Raw genomic sequence first — 24,473 nt, 5'->3', positions numbered from 1 at the left:
CTGTTGCAGATCAAATGTAAAACACTTTTTGTTTGGATCTATTTTTGAGATGTCCATGTCTGCTCTTTTTGACTCATATGCCAGATCTGCTTCTTCTTGATGTATGTTTAGCACGTCTTCTGCCTCAGATTTGGCAGCTTCATTTGAAGTGTCCATGGCTACTGTTATTTGCATTTGAAGGATATCACATTTGTGACAAGTGTCTACTTTTGGCTTTTTAAATGACAGCTTCATGTTATGGAATTCATTCTCATAGAGTTTTCTGGAAACAGGCTTCTGAACCTTCTCACCTAACATGCCATACGTGATTGTAAGGTTTAAATGTGAAGGGAGATATTGTTTGTCATTCTTCGTCTTGTGTAGTGACTTTCATAAGCGGGGAAAGATTTTATATGCGCTCTTACTTCTTCAAGCTCTTCTTCAGTATGTTTTTTTTCGTTGTTGGCTTCTTACCACGTTGGTCAGGTGATGTAATGCCACTGGTACTTGGTGATTTATTTTTTAGAGCACATCTTATAAACTTTACTTTTTCGTCAAGAGTATTACAGAAACATATTTTGCACACAGTTTGCCTGATTCCATGTATCTGAAATAATGCACATTTGTCACTTCTCTCTTTTTGTTACTATCAATTTTTCTTTTGCGAGTTACAACTTTTTTCCTTTGTACTGATGTTAGAAGCTATGAATGCCACTCGTTTGTCTCTGGAGCCCATACTCCGGTACTCTGTAAAAATCTCAGTGTGCGTTTTTGAATCTAGGAATAAGTGGCATTTGTGTCTGCACTGTTTCGGTGGCTTGATTTCCCTTCCTGAAACTTCTTTACCACCCTTATAGTTCAAGTAGGCTTTCCAGAGTTCTTCTTATCTTTTCATTCTTTACTAACCTTTCTGGACCACTTACTTTCCTTTGTTATTGAAACACTTTCTTGATATGAAGATTGCTTTTCACAATTTGGAAACATTTTCTTTAGGAAGATTTTCATTGGAATTTTCTCCACTTTTATCCTCACTGCAGGATTTTTTCTCCGTACTAAGTGAAGTCTGTATAGAATAAGATGGCACAGAAGAAAAACAAACATTTGAAGAATTACCCAGCCATACCTCATTCTCATGTAAATTAGCTCGTACAGAACTGTACTGAACATCTGAAATATTGCCGATGTGCAATTGATTGTGAGTCACACTACTTATCACAGAATTGCACTGAACATCTGAAAAATAACCAATATCTTGCTGATTATGACAGAAAGAAGAAGAGCGCTGTATACTGGCAGAATTACCAAAATCAGAGTTATTTTCATCCGAAATTATTGGCACAGAATTGCACTGAACATCTGAAGAATTACCAACATCTTGTTGATTGTGGTATAAAGAAGAACACTGAATATTTGAAGAATGGCCAAAATCTGATTGATATTCTTGCAAACTTGCTGGCACGGGACTGCACTGAACATCTGAAAAATTACCAACATATTTTTGATTATGGTACAAGGAAGAGGAGCACTGAATATTTGAAGGATTGAAAATATCTTATTGCCTCAAATTTAAACGAACTGGTACAGAGATACACTCAATATTTGAGGACTTACAAAAGACACTTTGGTTATCACAGTAAGTAACTGTCTTAGCCCACTTATCAAGATCTAAAATATCCTTCTTGACCTAAATAAAGTCTTTCTCTGCATCTTGTGTAGTAAGTCTGATTTTTTTTTAATTTTTGCACCCTCTTCTTTGCTGCTTTTACTCTCAACAATGGAAACATACATTCCGTCACTATCACCTTCTATTTTTTCAACAATGGCAGGTAAAACAATATCTTTTACTGATGGCACAATGCGAAATTCTTCAAAAATGGTTTCACATTCGTTCACATATTTATGCAACTCAGGACCCATTACTGGAAGTGGTGATGAACTAGCATACTCACTTTCCGGATCATTTAAACCTGCAACAATGGACAGAATAACCTAGACATTTTTATTACTAACAAAATTATCTGTTAAAATTTTGTGCGGTATTTTATAGAATTTACCTCGAGCGTGTAATTTTTTAAAAAATTCAAAAATTCATTTGAAGAAGCTTAATATGTCGGAGACTTATGACTTTAACGGGTTTAAATGAATAATGTTTAATAAACGAAAAGTTCTTAAACGAAAAGCTAACAGACTTTAATTAAACCATACTGCACATGCTAACACATAACTAACTACAAATCAAAGTTTACTACTGACATGTTGTTTCATTTCTAGAGTTTATATCTTGCAAAGCCATGCATACAATTCTCTTGCTGCGTTCTCCCATATTTAACACACCGTATAAGAGAAAAAAACACAGTTAAATCTTTATATGTACAGGACTAGCATCTTGAAATTTTACATCTCATAACACACCAACAATGTAAATAGTACTGCCACTTATAATAAACATGAAACAAATGAAAATAATGGCGCTAGTAACGAGGAGCAGGATTACCATTTGTTGCCGAAATGAGTGTGACCGCCGGATTTATCTTATTCAGTTATTTTAAAAAAAAATACAGATATTAAAACTACCAAGAAAATGATTTGTTCATGCGAAAATAAGACTTAGGGCCTTTATATCTCTCTAATCAAAATGGCATAACATGACTTATGCCAAATAAATCACGCTGACAAAATATGTTATACTGGTCTAAAGAGCATGTGTTGACGTAACCCTTAGTACATATTGATAAAAGGTAGTCAAAATGGCATTACATGACTTATGCCATTTAGATCACGCACACAAAAGTATTTTATAATGGTCTTAAGGTCACATGTTGACATAAGTCATTTGTACATATCGATAAAAGCACTCAAAATGGCATAACATTACTTATGCCATTTAGAACACATGAAACAAAAGTATTTTATAATGACCTAAAGGGTATATGTTGACATAAGCCCTTTATACAGATTGCACATTTGAATTTTTGACTTAAGTCAATTAAACCAAGACTTATAACGGCCGTTATTATTAATTTATGACTCGTGCACTTTGTACCATTGGAAAGCTTGGATTTTTCTGAGCATGACAGTATAAATATCTAAAAATTCAACTTTTTTGACTTAAGCCCTTTGTACCGCGCACGAAAGATTTAATACCAGATGTATTAATCTAAGGATACTAACTGTATTTATTTACATAATATTATATGTTCTGTACTTATACATTTATTACTCTCATGAAACATTTTTGTTATTTTAAGTACTTTTTAGAAGTTAAGCACTCATATGGATATTTGTATGTTATGTTGTCTTGTCTTTGTTTTTGTTCTACTATTTGTTGTTCTTATAATTTATTGTTTTGTTCTTATTTTTGTTCTGTTACTGTATTTGTTTTTTTACATGTCTTACATGTTGTGCCCACCGTTGGAGCCTTGTGCTGTTGGTGTGGCATGTAACAAATCAAATAAATAAATAAATAAAATAAATAACAAATACGCATCCCAAATACACCAAACCTATTTATAATGTGTTACAATATTTTTTAAAACATTGTGCAAAAGATCCCAGGTGTAATTTGAATTATTATGTGTAACTGTAAAACACCATTGTTAGTTAAAAACGTATTTGAAAATTCAACATTACTTTTAAATAACCGTACCAATTGTGCTGAAAATCGGTGGACGATCGTTAAATTATATAATATTAATAATTCAAACGACAAAAACATGATTGAAAAGTCAAATCGATTGTTGTTCCAATTGAGTGGAAGAGAGATACGGCGCATGCGTACAATGAGCGTAACGGGACACATCCGTAGTGGGACAATGTGCGTTACGGGACACTTTTTAGTGCGTGCAGCCGGCGTTCATCGATAGCGTTCATCGATTTATTAGACGTCACGTCAAAAATTATCATTCACATTTGAATTGATTTCATATAGTACTTATACTTCAACATTACAAATATTCGATGCTGTTATAAGTGCAGTGAAGACATTTTATATCATCTTGTGTAACTATCAACATTAAGGTTATAAGTCATCATTGTACAATAAGCTTGATATAATAAGCCATATTTTATTTGAACTTGTGGCACAATGAACTGCAGAGGGTAAACTACAATTTTTTGATGTTAAAAACAAGCAAACATTTGACAGGTTGCAACCATTACAAAAAAATTTCTAAAAGTTTGAAGTGTACAAGTTTTATAGTTGTGTTTTAGACTTTATAACAATATAAAATATCAATTGCCTTTGTGAGAAAAAAGTCATTTAGAAGTTTTTGTTAAAATATGACTTTTAAACTATCAATTAAAACGTTTAAATACATTTGAATTAAATATATGCAACAACAATATTTTGATTATAATTTAGATTTGATTTAAACTAAAAAATTGATGTTGGCACAGGCCATAAATAATAAATAATACTGATCAGTACTCAGGCTATTGGAGTGCCCAAAACTGGAGTCTATTGAGATCCAAAGGATAAATCCAGGGCAGGAGGATAAAAACAAAAACATCAAAATTTATCTGCTATGAAAGTTTTGTTTTCATCCTGTGAATAAAGTTGAAGCAGTCTTAAATAAAAAAATACATATTTGGAAAAATTATAACTTTTTTTATTAAACCTTTCACTCTATTCATCTACTGAAGTGGACAGTTTATATCTCAATGATACATGGAGTTTATCAAACCTTGATTGTATTGGTTAAGGTTTACCTACGTTCTAGTGGTCATCATACTTTATGGCTATGAAATAAATAGATTTTATTTTACATTTATTGTTACAAAATACAATATTATTATAATAGTGTTAGAATAGATCCACATAAAAAAACAGTTTATTTGAAATAACAAAATTTTAATTAAGCATATCTTACAAAATGACAAAGTGTGACAAACACTGTTTAATAATACTGCAAATCACAATGGTAAGCCTCTGGTACTTGTGTACCAAAAAACACTAATATTTTACTAGAAAGGATTGAAATTAAAATTAAGTGATGAATTTTATATTTTTTAATTTATACAGAGATTTAGTGATGAGTAAATAACTAGTCTAAATTTAAAAACTGGTTCCCTGTAATAAGAGACTAAGCTACTGAAAGCTAAGCTACTTACACTTCATGTAAAGACTTGGTGAAATGCTGACACATGAATATTTGGAAAAAGTTTCGAAAGTGCATTTCAAATTTGAATTAAATAAAATCAGAAAAATGAGTTCAAAGACAATACAAAACCCAGCACAAACACTAACCATTAAAACTAAATGTATATTATTTATAAACACATGTAAACAAACAAGTTAACGAGCAATAAGAATACTCTGTGTAAAAAAACTAAAAACTGGGGCACGTGAAAATATAAAAGATAAATTAACACTTTCCTTGCAATAAAATAATTTACAAAGCAAAATAAATCAATTGTAGTGGAAATGACATCAGCAAAGAAATTACTCAATAAATGCCAACTAATAAAGATTTTATTTTTGAACAAAAACATTATGAATGCCTGATAAACAAGATAATAACCATGTATCACAGCTGCACATACAAAATCATTAATCACCCTCAACAATCTCCCATAATGAAATCAATTCAATATAAAGAGAGACAAAACTAAATATATTAACAACCAAACTTGGAGTTAAAAAAAGAAACATGAAAGAGATATATATATATATATAGAGCCAACTTATATGACAAGGCTAATTTGAAATTTTCAATCGACAGTGTGATTAAGGCTGTAATCCAAAAGGAAAAATTGACTCCAATCATGCAAGTTCACACAGACATTGCAAAAATCAACTATATCAATACCAAATTAATCAAATTTTTTTCAGTGAAACACATCAATGTATAAAGGTTTGTAAATAATTTTATAAGCATGTCAAATGAACTCCACAAAGACAGAATCCTCTATATTTACACCTACTAGCATCTTCTGACAGAATGACGGTAACAATACCATGCACTGACAACAAATGAAGACATACACCTCCCTTCAATGACTGAACAAAGCTAAAAATATGGCACTCATCACACTAAACTACCAAAATAATTGAAATAGCTGATTGTAAATGAAGGAAGAATACAGAAAAATTTGCATCTTAGTTGTAATTGAAGACATATCACACAGTCATAATTATTTTTTAAGTACAGTTGGTGCCCTTAAATCCAACATTGTTCTGTAATCAGGAAACAATCAAGCCGTTTCCATTTTTTTTTTTTTTTTTTTTTAGGTGGATATGAGTTTTTATTGACCTTGACTGTCTTTGCAGAATCCAAAAAGCTACAACTTTGCAGATAAATTAAGATACATTTGTGTACAATAGTTAAAAGATTTTTTGAAGAAGAGATCCCAATCACTGACATGTGATATCAGGGACTGTTTTAAAAAGTAAACTTAAGTATATATTTTCGTGCCTAAAGAAGCTTAAAACCACTTATTTTAAAAAATATCTATGTTTCTACTGTATGTTAATTTTTCTTTGGTATTCCCATTAAAACTATATTGATGTTCAATAACCCTGCAAAATTGCTAACTTGACATGGCGTTGGTCCAATTAGAGCTTTTACTGTATATTATTACATTTACTTTTCACTAAATTGATATCTTTTCAGGTTTTACAACTGTTTTTATAAATCTTGGGTAAATATTCTACCCAGGGCCGCAACTAGGGGGGAGCAAGCGGGGCATACGCCCCGGGCGCAAAGCTGCGGGGGCGCCGAAATCGCTTGCATTGTAATTCCTACTACAACTGGTAACTGGTAAAAAGTTTTTTCAACTTGCATGCCAGGAATGTCTAATCTGATTTACAATATAACGTCTCAACATATATTTAATGAACAAGTCTAGTGATTATACGGACTACTTTATGGACATAGTGGGTTCATGCATGGAAGGTACAGTAGCACAGAAACTGTTACATGTAGGTACGGAAGATGCTTAAATAGCACCATTTTTCCGTGGGAGGGCCCCCGGACCCCCAGCTTTAATGGTGTGGTATGTGCAAAAAAAGAGGGGGAGGGGAGGGGGGGCGCATGAATCAATTCATGCCCCGGGTGCCAGACTCTCTAGTTGCGGCCCTGATTCTACCTACCTTCTCCAAAAGAAAAGTGTCACTGAAAACTTAAATTTCTTGTTTCCTCCCCCAATGTTATCATTTTAATTTTAGAAGAATGACACATTTGTTGGAAAAAATTTTGTATGCCTTACTTATAGAGAAAAGAACTGTACGTTCAATACAATGTAACTTAACGCAAACAAACAATCAAAAGAAGAGAGAGAAACAGTGACAGACAGCCACTAATAATTTCATGTTCTTTAATACAACTTTCACATAAAAATCCTAGTCGTAGCAACCCGCCCAGAGAAAGGGCGAATTTTTCGGCCACCTGTAAAAGGATTAATGCCAAAAAATTAAGAAAGGAAAAGTTATCTTCGGCATAAATTACACATTAATTAAAGGAATTCTAAAAAAAAAAAAAAAAAAAAAAAAAAATAAGAAAACTTTACCAGAATAAACCAACTGCAACATCTTTGTTGTTTGATGTATGTTTAGAAGAATCTTAGAAAAGGAACACACACAATACAATTATTTTACTTTTCGCCTAAATAAGTTTTCAGTACTAAATTTTATGATTTTATTTGCACAGTAAATGGCATATAAAAAAACTTCAGCAATACTCCATTTACATAAATAACTTCCAATAACTAGACTGCTACTAACAGCTAATTAATATGCAGTTCAGTACAAACAAAATGTATAGCAAACAATATTGCAAGAAAAGAATGTGTACAAAATATGCATACAACATTACTCAGACCAAATTTCCATCTTGAACACTATAATGTAACATACGAAATCTCACATCCCAAACTCATCAATTAAAAATAAATTTCAGTGTTTTATGAAAATGCTAAACTAAATCTAATGTTTTCTACAAATATAAATAGAAATTGGTTAATCAACTACTTTTGCTTAAATGTAATGTATAATATTTTTAAGTACTCTTTTCACAGCAAATCTACTAATTTCAAAAACAAATTGAAACTTTATTAACTTTTACAACTATTAAATAAAAACAAATTCCATAACATGCTTGTTAAAATGAGCTTATTATCCATAGTCTACAGCATAATACCAAAGTTTAAAAGCACATTATGATTATTTTGATTTATCATTTTAAAAGAAAACTTTTAAAACTGAGCAATGAAACAAAGTGAAATAAAAAACCTCAGTAAAGTTTAATAAAAAAAAAACTGAAGGTATAAATATTCTTGATAACTTAATAAAATAAATATAGTTTAAAAAACTAAAGAAACATGCTTTTAAAGATTATCAGCCTCAAGCTTTTTTCTCATTTAAGGTAGGTGTACCAAAGGTGGCCACAGTTAAGCTTTGATAATTTTTTTAAAAATGTCTTGTGCAAGATAGAATATCGTCATTAAAAGCATGCTTTGTGCCATATTTTTTGTATATTAAGCGCCCCATGCTTTTTTCTCATTTATACTAGTATTGCTTATATACTATTGTCATAAATTAAATTTTAAAATTATTTTTAACTTTTTAGTTTGATAATCTTTAAAAGCATGTTTCTTTAGTTTTTTAAACTATATTTATTTTTAACTTTTTAGTTTGATATTCTTTAAAAGCATGTTTTTTTAGTTTTTTAAACTATATTTATGTATAATTATCATAGGGAAATGAGTTACCGACACTACCTATTACCATCTGAGATAACTATTTGGAGTTGCAACGTCACAAAGAAATGGTAAAGTCTCTCCGAATCATTTACAGTTAGATGTATGGATATAATCTTAGAATTTACCTGAAAAAAAAAAGACATTTTTTTTTTTCGGCGTGGCCGGGAGTAGAACCCACGATCGCTGAATCCGAAAGCTGAAGTCGCGCGCCTTAGACTGCTCGGCTAACGAACATAATGAAATTGGTGGGACATTTTACAGTGATGAGCCACTCACTCTTAGTCGAAAGAGTTACAGACGGACAGACAAACAAACATACAGGTGAAGCTAATATAAAGCATGTAAAAAAGAAATTGAGAAATTACAGTGGGATTACTGCATGATAACACATGTCAAAGGCACACATACACTAATTAATAACAATATTAACAGCAGATAAATTACACAGAAAACTAGAGAATAGTTTTATAACATACATACATACCTATGAAAACCTTTAAAAATGTTCTTTTAGTATTTTTACCTACTTATTTAAGAAATGCAAAAATTTTAACATTACTAGTTAAACTTCTTAAATAGGAATGTGAGTTTCAAAATAATTGCTAACAAACAGCTTACAAACAGAGGGTACTAAAATTCCAAAATAAAATTTACTTATACATTCAAAACAACAGTATAAGCTGTCGCATAATTTTCGATGATTTCTCATGAGCTGGTTCTCAGCTGTTATTAAACTTAATGAGCATTAAACTACGAGTCTTATGCTTCAGCAGTGATAAACTGTGCACAGCGTACAATATTGGTGTGAGAACCAGCAACGCATCCTGTGACACGGCAGCGGCGAGCCATCGACACTTCTATCCCAGGCCGTGGTCTTCGAAGAAACCTTGAGGCGTCTCTTCCTGCAAGAAAAACATCAGTTTACCAGCTGCAGTTTACCAGCTCACTTTTCACCAGACAAAACAATGTTCTAAAGTACACCAAGTTCCATTTTTAAACTAACCAGTCATGAAGAAATGTTATTGTGAGATGCAAGAGAGAGAATTAGGGCAACCTTGGTAGGAACAGTATAACAGCACTTCTGGATCTTCACAATTTGAGCTGTGAGCAGCAAAATTTAATTTTTAACAGGTTAATTGATGATTGATTTATTTGATTGATTTGACTATGTGATTAGATTTTAATAATGATGAAATTAAAACCTTATGAAAGTGCTACAGCTTTAAAAGTCTACTAATTTCAGCTAATTGGTCAAATGCCAAAACCAGTATGAAAACATGACCTCCTTAAGTAGTAGCAAGTTGCTGAATGAAATTAAATCTGCAGCATAAAACAAAGATCTGTACCTAGTGCCTACTGTTTAATCCAAACATTAATTATTGTTATAAGATTATAAAAACTACATCCACATGCAGCAATTGTGGCTTCAGTTCATGTAAGACTAGAAGATACGTTTGTTTGTGTATTTACTTTGATGTCAAGGTATTATTTCAATTTTGTATAACATGACTTGTAAAATATCTTTGTGCAACCTTGTACATACAATCAACTAACTAAATTTTACTAATTTACACTATAAATTTAGTTCTTAGATAATGATTAATATTAAAAAAATATATGTATTGAAACAAACCACCATTTCATGAAGGTAACTACTATCTAAAGCCTGTAATATGAAAAAAGTACTGCATCTAATAAAAATCTATTTATTAATAAATCTTTACAAAGTAGGAAGCAATAGTTTATAGCAATATTGCACATTATGCATTAATTACAGACAAGTCATCACAAGAAGTTTTAATACAACTAACATTATAAAAATAAAACATAGTATACCGATACACCTATACATACTTTTAACGTCAGTAGCAGGTTTTAAGAAAAACAAAAAGTTTTGTAAAGAAAGTACAGTATACTTAGGTACCAAATAAAATTGATCTAACAGTCTGCTACATGAAAAATGTACATACATATTCCATAGTTTATTTCCATTCATCTCATACACATCACAAATAAAATTAAAATGTGTTCAAAGATTGAACTTATAATTTGTTTTCTGTCACTGCGATAAAAATAAATATGTTTTTAATTTCTGCTATCCTGTAGTTCTTGCAAAGTAAGTATTAGGCTGACAATGGGAATAGAGTATAAGCGAATGGAGTGGGCAAAGCTTCCAAAATACAATAAATATATTTAATATTTGACTTCAACTTTGAAATAAAGATTTTTCCTTATAGTACTTACAAACAAAACTAATATATTTTTAGGTAGTTAAAATACAAATATTTTCCATTTTGTGTATAACATATGTGCACTTAGGGGATGAAAAAAAAGTTGAACACAAAGAACAAATGACATCTGTTATGTTTAAGGTAGACCTGTCTGTACTGAAGTAATAAAAAGTTTCCTAAATTTTTTAGTACAATATTTAACTAAGTAATTCATAGTCTTGCACTAGCTCATAGTAATATTTATTTCATACCCATATCTGCTTAGTGTATTGGTAAAAAAAATTTCATCCGATATTCAATTTTACTTACAATATTTTTGGTAGTATTTGCTTCCACTTTGATTTTAAATTATATATCCACCTTTGCCCAACCTTAGCTCAATTACAGCTCTTTAGTATATTCCAGCTATTATAAACACAATAAATATGTTTCATCTGCAGTGAAAGGTCTTTAATCCAGTACGTAAGGGACAGCGGCAGCTAGATATAAGAATTAGCAAGTCTGCCAGATTATCACAAGTTAATATGCATGCAATATATAGGCTTCATAAAGCAAATCAGATTATACTGTTAAAATATTTATTATGATTGTTAGACGATTCACATTAATTTATTTTAATGATGTACTTCTCAATAAATTGATATTTTAGAAGGGAAAATATATCATCTCTCATTGCCCAAAAAAGAATTACCAAATGAGCAGTACCCAACTTTTATCAAGAGACCAGCGTAAAGTCCATTTTCGGTATCCTATTGCAAGAAAATAAATTATTTTTATAATATATTTTTTTAAATTTTTTTATTAGTCACATGTCTTACAAACAAAAAAATACAACCAAAGTGCATATTGAAATTATTAGTAGCAAAAACACTAAGCATAAGCACTGAGTGACAATCAAATTGTAACGTGTGTACCTGCGTACACACCCAGAAACGACAGTGCCCCTAACAGTCTGTGGATGCCGCCCGCGCAACACAAGAGCGCTGGTGGTCGGGCGTCATCGGTTGCGCGCCGATCCGCCGGAAACGGAAGGCGGCCATCGTTCCCCCAAATGCACGAGACTAATCTGTTTTAGCCTGGGAAGGAGACCAGCGAGTATAAAAGGGCACTGCTTCGAGTCAACACAAAGCAGAACTGGGACTTCACCGAGGCAGGCCGCAGCGCTGCTCGGACACCGCTCGCCGCCCTACGCTGTCAACATCGTGGAATTGCTGCCGCCTAGAGACCCCGACGGACTTCATATTGGTGAGACCTCTACATGGCATAAACATTGATAGAGACAAGAAAAGGGAGATAGTGTCGCTTTGTAAGCATAAAATTCTGAATTCAAGTCGCAAGTTAGAAGTCGTAATAGGCGAGTGCAAAGGCAACTTCCAGGAGGGCGAGCGAACACAACATGTAAATGCAAACACTGACATCGACAGAGAACTACCTACGTAACGAACACCGGCTAACGTACCGCCGTGGTCGCAAGACAAGTCGCTGTGTGAACACAGGTCACGACAGGGATAAAATAACCACGGGGAAAACGTGTGATTTGAGTGATGGCGAGACTTTGTATGGACATAATTAAAACTTTAAACCAACTTCTACGGATATTAAATAAGTTGTGTACATGGTCAGCCATATTGTCTTTGTTCTATTTTGTTCAATTGTTTATTAATCTTTATGTAAAGCTCACCCAGGAAATCTAAAGAAACACCTTTGTGATTGACGATGTATGCGGAGCAGTTTGAACCGAGGCAGGCGACTTGATTAAGGGTGTTGCTGTGATAAATTATCAGATTGTTAATTTTTGTGTGTTTTGTGTTATAGCCGTCCACGACGAGTAATCAAGCCCACCACTCAGGGGTGCCGCTTCAAAGATCAATGTCAGTTCGAGAACTCATGAGCTATTTGTTTGTTAGAACCTTGCTGTTAATAAAATGTTGTTTTAACGAAATCCTCTGGGCACCTAATTTTGACACACTCCCATCCATTCTTCCCTGCCTTGTTAGGGTTTCCTATTCCTCTAGTGATACCCGCGACAAAATTTTAGCAAAATGGGTGCACGAAAAACAATTTCACTTCGTTAAGTTTATTTTTTGTGGCTTCTTACAGTAAAGTTGAAGATTATTTTATGGAGATGCAGAGCTTCATAATAAACCACGCGATTTAAGAACTCTTTAAGATATCAGAGTAGTGTCTGTTTACGAAAATCATTTAAGAATATGCTGAGGGCATATCAATATTTCTGTTTCCGTATTTTCTTTTTAAAACTGTATTTTTTACAAGAGTGAAAAGAAAGGGCTAAACGGTATGTTTTCAGAAATTTTCAGACATGAAACGCCCAGTACAGGCACATGCATTACACCTTTATCTTCATTTCTCCGTCATGTAATATATGGTTGTTGCTCAAATATCCTAGTTGTCCTATGCACGACAAGAAGACAGTGTGCCAGCTCAGAGGCGATACCACACTAGAAGCACCAGCGAGCTTTGCACTTATCATCCAGACTTACTAACACAGATGCATGCCTCACCTGGGCAGTCTTGCACGTGGGAATAGAGAGAGACAAGCCAGTGAGACGGCAGAACAAATAAGCACAATGTACTGCAATGTCACACGTGGTAGTGGAGCCCGAGCAGTGTAACTAAAGTCATTCAAAACCACCAAAACAGTCATTTTGAAACCACATTTACACATTTGCACGAATGGAGAGACGAGGTAAAAGTGTAGTCGGTTCACTAGTCATTCACACCGTTCCTGCCACGCTGGGAGTAGTTTTTTTTCTAGACGAGCCAAAGGATTTATGAAGAGACAAATGGCGAATGGCAAACACAATGTTTACTCAGTAGCTAATGAGTTTGCAAAGTGTGCTTTATTAACAAACTTTTTTTTTGTTTATTATATTTTGTGAAATGCAGGCAGTAATTCTCAGGTGTTTGAATTTTTAAACTGTACCATAGTTTTGAGATAGTTGCATATGCTTAGCAAGTGCTCAGCAGATGCCGCCACAACCGCGAAATCTTTCATTTTGTCCAATCACCTTCACTCAACACATTGAACACAGTCATTCGCATTGTGAGGATGAACGGGCGGACACCGCTTGCGAATGTCGGCAAGTGATGAGATGAACCACGAGTGCTAATGTGTAAATGCATTATTAAAATAACCCTGCAATTAATGTTTGTTAACAGCAAAAATATGTTCAAAAAGTTCATGATATATCTTACATTTTTAATGGGATTTGAAATGGCCAAAACCATAGACTGCCAACTTAAAGAACTTCCACTGTAATAACAAACATAACATTTAAATGTATTTCAGCAATTTTATTTTTACAGTAAAATATGTGTAAGTGAATTAAAAAATGCATCATTTTTAATTTCAAGTGATGATGTTTCTAAAAAGTTCTAAAGGACAATTTTGTGAGACAAACCAATGTTATACATAAAGTCAAATATGTATCACAGGTTACAAAAAAAAATGTTTTCTTGCAATATTCAATCAAAGAAAGAAATATGATTTTCCAAGAGAGAGAAATGCTTATCTTAAAAAAATCAGTGTCAATTTATGTCAAACAAATTTCCTTACATAATGATTATGAGAATATCACCAGCATACTAACTTCAGTTAAACACAAAATAAAAAGATATCAAGTTATCAACCTTCATGATGCAAATAAAATACCATTCACTACAAAATGTTGCAGCAACTGACATTTATATTCTATACTTACCATGGATGTAGACTTTTAGTTCCCATATTTAAACCATAACCAAACAAAAATATTAAGCTACACTTATGATTTATAACTTGGCAAACACTTAAAATAATAAAATAAATTGATTATGAACAACATTACCTGTTTCAGGTTATATCTAAACAAAGTTATCACTATTCAATATTGCACAAAACCTAAAAGGGGAGTCCCCCTAAATAATATTTCAATGGTACTAAACATAACTTACAATTTTTCTTTTTTTGCTTAAATACAAAAGGTGTAATAAGAAATCAATCATATTTTAATAAAGCTATGTACTACTACATAAAATCCAATGGCATGTGTGGGTCAAAATTGTTGTTTAAACACAATAAATTCTGGAACTTACAATAATTTTGAAAACCACGTAGGCTTCCAGAGCCTGAATTTTAGTTAACTTTTGGGATCAATATTTCTGCAAAACTGTGGCAGTGGCAGTGGATCTGTTTTTCATTTTCAAGAATAAGGTGTAGTTCTACTGTGTATCAGAAAATAATATTATTTGTAGACATAAACTTAGTAATCCTAAAACAGTTGAATAAATAAGTGCAGTTAATGTATTTTAGTATCTCAATGCAGTCATTTCATTATTTTTTACCCTTGAAATAATTTGGATTTTTTTTAATTATCAAAAGAAATTGAACTCAAACATGTTATGCTTAAAATTTTATCAACAAAGCTTATAGTATAAAAACAGTTTCAACATATTAAACATAGTATCACATATTCATGTAATCCACAATATCTGATTATTTATAAATTAGAATACATACAATCTCTACATTGAGCGAAATTTTACTACAGTAAGTGAGAACTACACATTTCTAAAGAAAAGCTAATTTACAGTAGTACAGTTGTTATTATCCATAACTGTTCCAACACTTAAAAACTTAGACAATAGATACAATTCCTGTTTCCTAGTAAAAATCACAATACTAATAAAGTAATACCTCCCTAACCTAAACTAATATACATGTGGACAAGTGAATGTTGAGTATAAATGGGGTTTGTGCTTTGTGATAAGACAGACAGCTACCAAATAAAACCAACTTTAAATGCATAGAATCAATTTTAAAATACTACCTTCTTCAGATGTACAATAAGCAAAATAAACCACACAGTACTATGGCTAAAATTACTTCCTAGTGCAATGTTAAGAAAATATTTAAAATTTTGAACACAATGATTGCAGATAATGCTTGAAAAATTATGGAAATTTTGAAATTGTAAATAATTAATACAAATGGAGTAGTATACTATCTTTTTCACCATCAGTCTACAGAAACAGACTCAAACCAATCTGCTTCTGCGTACTGCAATTGGAGCTTTGCTTCACCTGTCTCATTCAATTTTTTGTTTATAGCTACTTCTAACTTTTATGAAGAAATATTTATAAAATGAGATTGCAGAGGCAATTTTCTATGCGGTACTGATTTGTAGAAACCCAGAAAGGAACTTCAAGTCTAACGAATAATAATTGAATATTATTAGATGATGCTCTTCATTAAATACAACAGGAAAATTATTTCCAAAATTCTCATTACAAATTTTACTTAACAAAATAGAATATTTCAAGTAAATTTAAAAAGATTTTCATTTAATTACAAGGTTGTGTCTAAAATTTTTGTGCTCTATGGTGTATATCTTGTAATAGAGCACATTAAAACAGACAGCACTTATGGCAGAAAAGAGAAAGAGAGAAAACATACATTAGAATGTACACTGCAAACTAAGGCTGAAAAAAAGTGTCCGAGTAAATTTTTAATTATGATTATCTGCCCAAAATTTTATAAATGTAATGCCTTAACAGTGGAACATCTGCAGACACTTCCCTAGATTAGTGTGTCTACAAATACCTCGAGAACCAATTTCAGCACTTTATAAAAATATTTTAATAACATTTTTCAAACATTTTTCATCAAAGGGTGATTTATACATATGGGTTGGAAAATTAGCATCTGACTATAGATGCTAATTTCTTGCTAATTTACATTAAAGATGATACTTTTTTCTAATTTCTAACATAAATACAATTTTAGGTAATTTTCTAAATAAATGCATTTTTTCAGCTAAGTCAATTTCAGTCACTTGTAAAAAAATCTTTTATAAAATGTGACATTACTTGTACGTACATTTTGACAGTTTTGAAAATAATTTTACGAAATGTATCTTCTTTCATTTAGAAAGAAACAACTCTTCATGTAGACTGAAGTCACCGACACCTTAAATTCATATTGTCTAGGGCACATGTGCATGTATAATTAAATTATTTAAATTAATGTTTTGTCACTTAAGAATTACCAAAACTTAAGTTAATACACAAACACAATTTGTCCTCCATCTTTGCTGCAGATTTTCTCAGAAACGAAGGGTGTATGATTGGCTAATAAAATGAAAATAAAACAGAATTCTCCTGCATTTTGCTTTAGCGGAAATATGAAGTAAATCACGGCAGGACTACAGGCCTCCCTCAAACGTTACACCCGACTCATGTGGAGACCTTGTTATCACTCTCTACAAAAGAGAGTTTGTAGTTCATTTAGGGCAGAGACGAAGGCCTGGAGCTGGGGAATCCTCCAGAGAAGGTCCATTCGAACCGCAAACAGAATTTTCTAAATTTTTTCTTAGTTTATTTTATTTTATTTAAGTGTTTTTGTACCACACTTTCTGGATGATCTCCATGGCAATGGATATTGCATTGTTAATGCTTTATTCACTTTTGGAACTTCAGCCAGTGTTTCTGTTTATCTTTGTCATCATAACCATACATTATTGGTTACATAAATATGAAGACCCTTAAAAATGGTTTGATCCAAAATGGTGTCTTTGGTTTATATTTCTTCTGATTATCATAGTTCTAACAATTTTTTGATAAGTTAGTTTTCAAAATTAGTTTTTTTTTTTTTTTTTTTCAATCAAAGGGGCGACAGTGGTGTACCCACGAGGATGTATAATGAACTGTGTGAAAATGTCCATATATACATCTCTTCACTAAGGCAGACTGCAGGCAGGACATTTTCACACAGTTCATTATACATCCTCTTGGGTACACCACTGTCCCCCCTAACTAATTATATGTATATATGTGTATGTGTATATATATACACACGTACATAAATTACACATGAGCAAAATTATAAGAAATTTTATTTGCAGAAACACAAATTTTTAAGTTGGAAAGCGAAAACCTTTGTAAAGATAATTTCCGCATGATTAAAACAGATTGTCTCCAGCTGTTTATATTGCAGGCAAATTCAATTAGCATAGCTTGTCCAATAAGTCAAAATACTAACATAGTACTAACATGGCACAATCACAATATATAAAAGAAATAAAAATGTCATACTGTAGTACATAAAGTCAGTATAAAACTCTGCAAGTAAATATACAAGAAAAATATACCCTTATTGTTATTTAAATATATCTAAGTCAAGTGCTTCAACTGAAAATTGTACTTTTTCAAACCCATTAACACTTAACATTCACCCCCTGGGACTGTACTATGTATGTCAAATACCCACTCAACAAAGCACACTTCACAATAATTACTGATTTTCAGCAGAACTAAAGTTATGTATCACAAACACTGACAAGAAATATGCAGAGAGCAACTAAGTTAAAAAATTGAAATGCATTCTTCTGCTAAAACCTCGGTTTAGTCAAACCAGAATTATTAAAAATAAGTTAAAACCCAAAAATTTTCTAGTTAGGACCAACTACAAACATGTACAACTTTATTTTTCTACTAATAAAACATGTAAAATGCACAAGGAATTTACTTATTTAAATAACAAATGATGTAACAGTGTGTGTCTGGAGCAAAGAGATACAGACCAAAAGGGTTTAGTATCACTATATTACACTATTTTCTTTATCAAATAATTAAAGAATGGAAGATATTGCACTACTGAACAGCACTCCACAATTTTTAAATTTACACCTGTCTTTCTCTCATAGTCAACAATGTCAAAATTTAAAAACACTTCTGGTGTCCTGAATAAATTTCCAACAGTTGGTGCTAGTGAAGATCATTCAAAACAAACGTATCACTAGTCACAACACACTAATAAAGTATACTTATCGCTTGCTTTTTCAACACTGACTGAAATATATAAAATTTTATACATGTGAAGTTATAAAAAAAGCTTTAAAAAAAATTAACTGCATGACGAACCAGGACTTGCCAGCCAAAGGCCTGGACCAAAGATGAGAGAACGAGATGGCAGGGCCTCACCCAATAGTGTGATTGTTTAATGTACTCAAATACAAGCTGGTGCTTACTCATGTAACAAATAAAACCACATATTCTTGTTATAAATCATTCTACAGGATATCTCTCTAACAAAACAAACACCAAAATTGTGCATAATAAAATAAAGCAAAGTTACAAATGAACAGTTAATGTATTTGATGGTGTTGATGTCACATTAAAAATAAAAACAAAAAAGGAAATTGCATAGCATTGCATCAATGGCTGTGACTCGGCAAGATATTGCATGTGTAAAAAACACACTAATTAATAAAAGTACAGTAGACTCTCAACTATCCACTGTAATTTGGCATTGTAACACTGCAATAGCATATTGATACTATTAAAATGATTTTGCTGTAATTAAAATTTTTATGAAGGTTGAAAAGTTTTGTATTATATATATATATATATATATATATATATATATATATATATATATATATTATTTTTTATTTTTGGAATATGAAAGTGTCCTTTTTTTTTTTTTTTTCCCCATCTCGTGAATTTTAAATGCAACACTGTATTTCATCAAAAGTGTTCTTAACTTACCTACCAAGTTCAGTTTGTAAACATTACAAGCACTCATTTCATTTTTCAAAGTGTCAATGAGGGTGGAATCCTGGCATAGTTTTCATAAAAACATTTCTTGAAATAAGCATTGCTTGTAATCATACCTAAGTACTATTTTCAATCCAAAAACAAGTATGTATTAATTATTTATTTGCCAAGCAAGAAGAAGGTTTTCCTAAATTAATACTTGTTTCCCAAGAATTTACAGTTACAAAGTACGTATTACTTTTTGTTATTACTCAATAACTCATATTCAACAAAAGAGGTGCTTATTTGTCAATATAAATTGGTGAAGATCAAATATGGGCTGTTGTGGACTAAAGCACTGATATTGTTATATGTATTATTGTTATGGTGTATGAACTATATAGGTCTGTGGAACCATTTTTCTATTAAAAAAAGATGGAATTTGGACAGAATCAGGCAATGGCATGAAAATGTAATGCAAATATACAAAGATGGCAAACTAAGTTTTTGGTTCATGTGAATATCACCTTTATAAATTTAGTTTACAATGATTTACACTTTTCTATATGCCTGATATTGATATCGGAAATAGAAATGATGCAGATAATATTTATTTATCAAATTTAACCAGTGAAATTTATATTAACAAACAATATGATCCAATGACTAAACTGGTGTATGTGATTTCATTCAATAGTATCTATTTATTAAATATAGTCAAGAAAGTAAATATAATTTAGGAAAACTTAAAAGATATATTATTAGAATATAAACCAATAATTTTTGACATCAGTAACCAATTAGTAATATTTTGTCATAAATAAATTACACATATTAAAATGATTAATAGTATTTACTCATCAAAGGTATGGCTAAAAGAGCTTTTAAAATATGCCAATATATAAATGGAATTTTAAATGTTGCCACTATTTCCTTTTTCAAATTAGTTATTTGTATAAATACGTATAACAATAAAATTTTAATATTAAAATTTAAAAAAAAATTAATGCTAAAGTGTCTGTTAGTTGCTATAAAATACTGAAAATATATTCATATAATTCACAGAAATTTTACGTAAGTTTACAACGAGCAAGAATTTCCCTCAACTTTTCCACCCAGAGGCATGATCTTCTCACAACTACATCAATTAAAATAAAATTTTATATCTTAGTTAATAGCAAATTCTTTTTTTCTTAAAAGGATGTATGATTACTTGGACTTCTGTGTTTTTAACATTTTGGATTCTCTATCATACATCAAACTTCTGGATACAACAAAAATGAACAGATAAGATGAGTCAATAATAATTTTCAGACAAAAATTTGAAGCCAATAATTAACGAATACATAATGACATACAACTATAAGGTTTCTTTATTAAGTTTTTTTGCACAGCTGTTTACTTGTTCTGCACATGCACTTCACCATTGTTGTTTAGAACCACTGCAAAAACTAAACCAAAGATGTTTCCATGCAGTGCACATTCAAAATCATTGGCAACATTGGTAGCCCATTTTCTAATATTATAAAAAATTCTGGATTAAGATGGGAAGATAAAAAAAAAACCAGACAAATGCAAATTAATTTAAATGTCCAAAAAAATGTGTTCTAATGTACTATAAAAAGTTTTTTCATTCCAAAATTATTACAAATGCTATATTTCAGAAGATAAATGCTAAAAAAAAGATTTTCAAAATATTTTCTATATGTACCTCCAACTATAATCCACGCCACATGCGTAAATTTTATTGTATGAGTCCGCCAGTAAAATCTCCTAAAGATAAATTAGCTTGAACACTTCATAACTGAGAAATATTTTTATTAAAGCGAGACTACATTTTCTTATTTTATATTTGTCATAAAAGATGTGCTTCGAGTTGATATTGGTTACAATGCCTTATATTCACACCCCACAGCTGCATGTCTCCGTCTATGAGCCGTGGCAACTGATGAGCCTGGGAGGTCTACGTAGCCAAAGACCTTACCTTAGCAGGTAGAAAATGTGCTCCCTACATGGTGGTATAGACAACACTGTTTATTATATTGTTGCTTCAAAAATGAAATGGAACGTACAAGTAGTGCTTCATCAAGTTACTTATCAAGTTAACGCTTGTGTCAACGTTATGAATTTATTAGTTGTATGCAAAGGCTTAAAGAACTGTATATAGTGGCACTCATTTGTATACAGTTACTGATTATGGATTCCACCCTGAAGAATGCTAATTGCTTAAAAAACTATTTTACTGCAACATATAAAGGTGAGAAAATAAAATGCACTGCCATACACAGCTAGTTTATCCATGCATGGATAATAGAGAATTTACTGTACTTTTATATATATATATATATATATATATATATATATTCTGTTTCTGCCCACAAAAATATTTGCCAATAATTAAAAATGTAAAAATGTACAAATATAATAAAAAATAGTTCCAACTGCATCTAAAAGGCAACCAAATTGTGTGCTCTCCTTGAAGTTACGAGGTTGAGGGAGAGTTATTGCTGGAAGGAGGCGTCCCATTGGCCACGCGGCTGACGCTGCTGCCACTACAGCAGACCTATCTCCCTGAGCGCGCCCTCCACCGCTTCATCCTTGCAATGACAGAAAGAAAAAAAAACATGCTTTTGGTTATCAGAGCTGAGGTGCAGTGTGAGCGAGACAGACGTAACTTCCAAGAAAAAAAAGAGAAAGTTACAGGTGAGGGAGGGAAATTATACGTCACAGTGCTATGTTCTAGGTTGGTGAGAAAAGTGCGACATCAACATCATCAAACGAAAAATAAAAAAATAAATTAGTTCCACTCTCCCCATGCAAACTCACACCACACAAAAAACGTACACAAGATTGGCTAGTGTTGCAAAACAAGATAAAATATCCCACTCCATAAATAAACCAAAAATAAAAAGACAGGTTTCATACTAACCATGCAATGGCCATTATTTATATATAAATGTTTACAAGGAATACAGAAATTTACATATTTACATTTACTACCCATTTGCATACTCCTAAATAATTCCATTATTAAATATCTTCTAGATTATCAATTCTCAGCACACATTCTACTAGAATTTCTTCTACAATGCAATTTCCTTAATACAGGCTTATTTTTATTTCTTCACACAATCTTTACTCTGGTCCAAGACAGCAGTGATCGTTGACGTAAAATCCTCAAGCAGCAATGGTTGCATGTTCCATTTAAACAACTATTAGGACTTAAATTTATGAGTCACTGCATGGTTTAAAGCCTGCTATAATCTTGGCTATACCATCACCTTAATTTATAACCATGTTACATAAAAAAAAACAATCTATATTTATCTCCAACATCCTTTCTCATAACAAAATTATTTATGTCTCTGTAGTCTCAGTAGTATCTCAATTAGCCGAGTTAACCATGGACCGCAGAAAATTCAAACAAGCAACATCTCAGATAACACAGATGGAATATGAAAACTGTCTTGGTTTTCCATTGATCAAGTGGTATCGTATTTCCGGGTGGTGTTTTCAGCTTTTCTTCAGTGTAGATTCTTTCACGTCATTCATGATTCGCTCAACCAGTGTATGACATCATTGAGCTTTTTTTTTTTTTAAAAAGGATTTTGACAACGATTTCATTTTTCCATGTCCTGAAGCAAATGTTTCAACATTCTTTGCCGATAATGGTGCTTTAGGTCGGCTCAATACAATGAAACCTCAGTTAATCAAAGCTCTGTTAATTGAGATGTCTTTGTTAGTGTGTGTGTATTTTAATCGAATCTGAGAATTAATGCTTCTCATTTACTACGGTAACTTACTCCGAGGTGAAGATCAGCATGACTACTATACACAGGACGACTGCTTCTCCTGCTCACAGCAAGATGACATTCCTTCCGAACATGCAGTGAGGTGGCGCAGTTGTAAGACTCTGGACTCATGCTCCAGAGGGTCCGGGGTGGTCTCCCGAAACCACTCCAGGCACTGCTGGGATGGTTCAACCTCAAAGTCCTGGTCTGTGTCGAGTCTTCGGGTGCATCCGTCTCTAATGACATCGCTGCTGGCGAGATGTCCAGCACAGATATAAAAACATCTACAACTTACCTATTCTGAAAGTGATAGCTTTTCTTCTGCCTGCATATAGTTTACTCTACTAACCTATGAGGATGATGATTTATCCACACCAATCCCAGCCTGAAGAATTCACCATTACTTACTTTAATTGATTATAAAAGTACTCCTTTCACAATAATAAATTTAAAAAAAAACTGTGAATTTAAAATGCACTTCAATTAAAGAACAAGGACTATGTAAAAGGTGAGTGTTATTACAAATTTAGTAGTGAATTATTTCTCACATGTCTTGTTGACTTATTTGTTCTTTCATCATTTGTTTTTTTAGAGCTATTTCTAAACGATCATAAGGGCTGATAACATAATACCAATAAATAAACTAGCTGTATGATTTAATTATTTTTAATTTAATGTGTAGAAACATGAACTCCTCTCATCAAGATTAGAATTATTTTAAAATACCTTTTCATAAGGATGTTCATTTCAACATGGGGTTTTTGTAAATGTTTAAAGCAATGACAAAAATACTAATTTAAGATTATGAAAGAAAACCAAAATGTGTGCCTGGGATCAAGGAGAAAAAAAATCTTAAACAGAGTTGGTTACTCAGATAGATATTGTGTTAGTAAGAAAGCTAATTTTCATTTTACTGAGTTTACTCAATTTCTAAGATACATTTATTTGTGATTTTTTGAGTGAAAGTGGTGTTTTACATACAATGATATCCTTGAATTCACTAGATTCTACGATACAGTTGTGAATTTTAGACTTTCAAAATGGGTTATGTAGATCAGTTAATGTTTTACTACTATCACATCATTTAATTTATTAAAGGTCTAACTATTTTTCTGTGTGACTTAAAATTTATGACAGCTTACATTCACAGTAAGACACTTCTCATGAAATTGGTATTTATAGTTGGTTATATAGTGAGAAAGTAATAAACAATTAGGCACAAGAAACAGCGAGGATCAGT

The 24,473-nt window shown here is 31.9% G+C and overlaps 2 protein-coding genes across 8 annotated transcripts in view; one reads left to right on the top strand and one right to left on the bottom strand.

Annotated features, from left to right (window-relative positions):
• LOC134537110 (F-box/LRR-repeat protein 20-like) overlaps positions 1-12,854 on the top strand; it is an 80,337-nt gene extending 67,483 nt beyond the window's left edge. For 2 of the 3 annotated variants that reach the window (XM_063377409.1, XM_063377406.1), the window contains exon 5: positions 11,983-12,854. In XM_063377409.1, the coding sequence (XP_063233479.1) occupies positions 11,983-12,129 (147 nt within the window). In that variant the 3' untranslated portion in view covers positions 12,130-12,854. The remainder of the gene's footprint in view (positions 1-11,982) is intronic. The other variant, XM_063377407.1, reaches the window with a different exon arrangement.
• The window catches only part of LOC134537111 (AP-1 complex subunit sigma-2), a 54,482-nt gene continuing 34,573 nt past the window's right edge, over positions 4,565-24,473 (bottom strand). For 4 of the 5 annotated variants that reach the window (XM_063377415.1, XM_063377414.1, XM_063377416.1 and 1 more), the window contains exon 5: positions 4,565-9,578. In XM_063377415.1, coding sequence (XP_063233485.1) covers positions 9,534-9,578 — 45 coding nt within the window. In that variant the 3' untranslated portion in view covers positions 4,565-9,533. Of the gene's footprint in view, positions 9,579-14,863; positions 22,040-24,473 lie in introns of those variants that run through there. The other variant, XM_063377412.1, reaches the window with a different exon arrangement.

Source organism: Bacillus rossius, chromosome 11 (genome assembly GCF_032445375.1).
Source record: "Bacillus rossius redtenbacheri isolate Brsri chromosome 11, Brsri_v3, whole genome shotgun sequence".
NCBI lineage: Eukaryota > Metazoa > Arthropoda > Insecta > Phasmatodea > Bacillidae > Bacillus > Bacillus rossius.
Note: the sequence above shows the minus strand (reverse complement) of the source record. Positions and strands in the feature narration are given on the sequence as shown.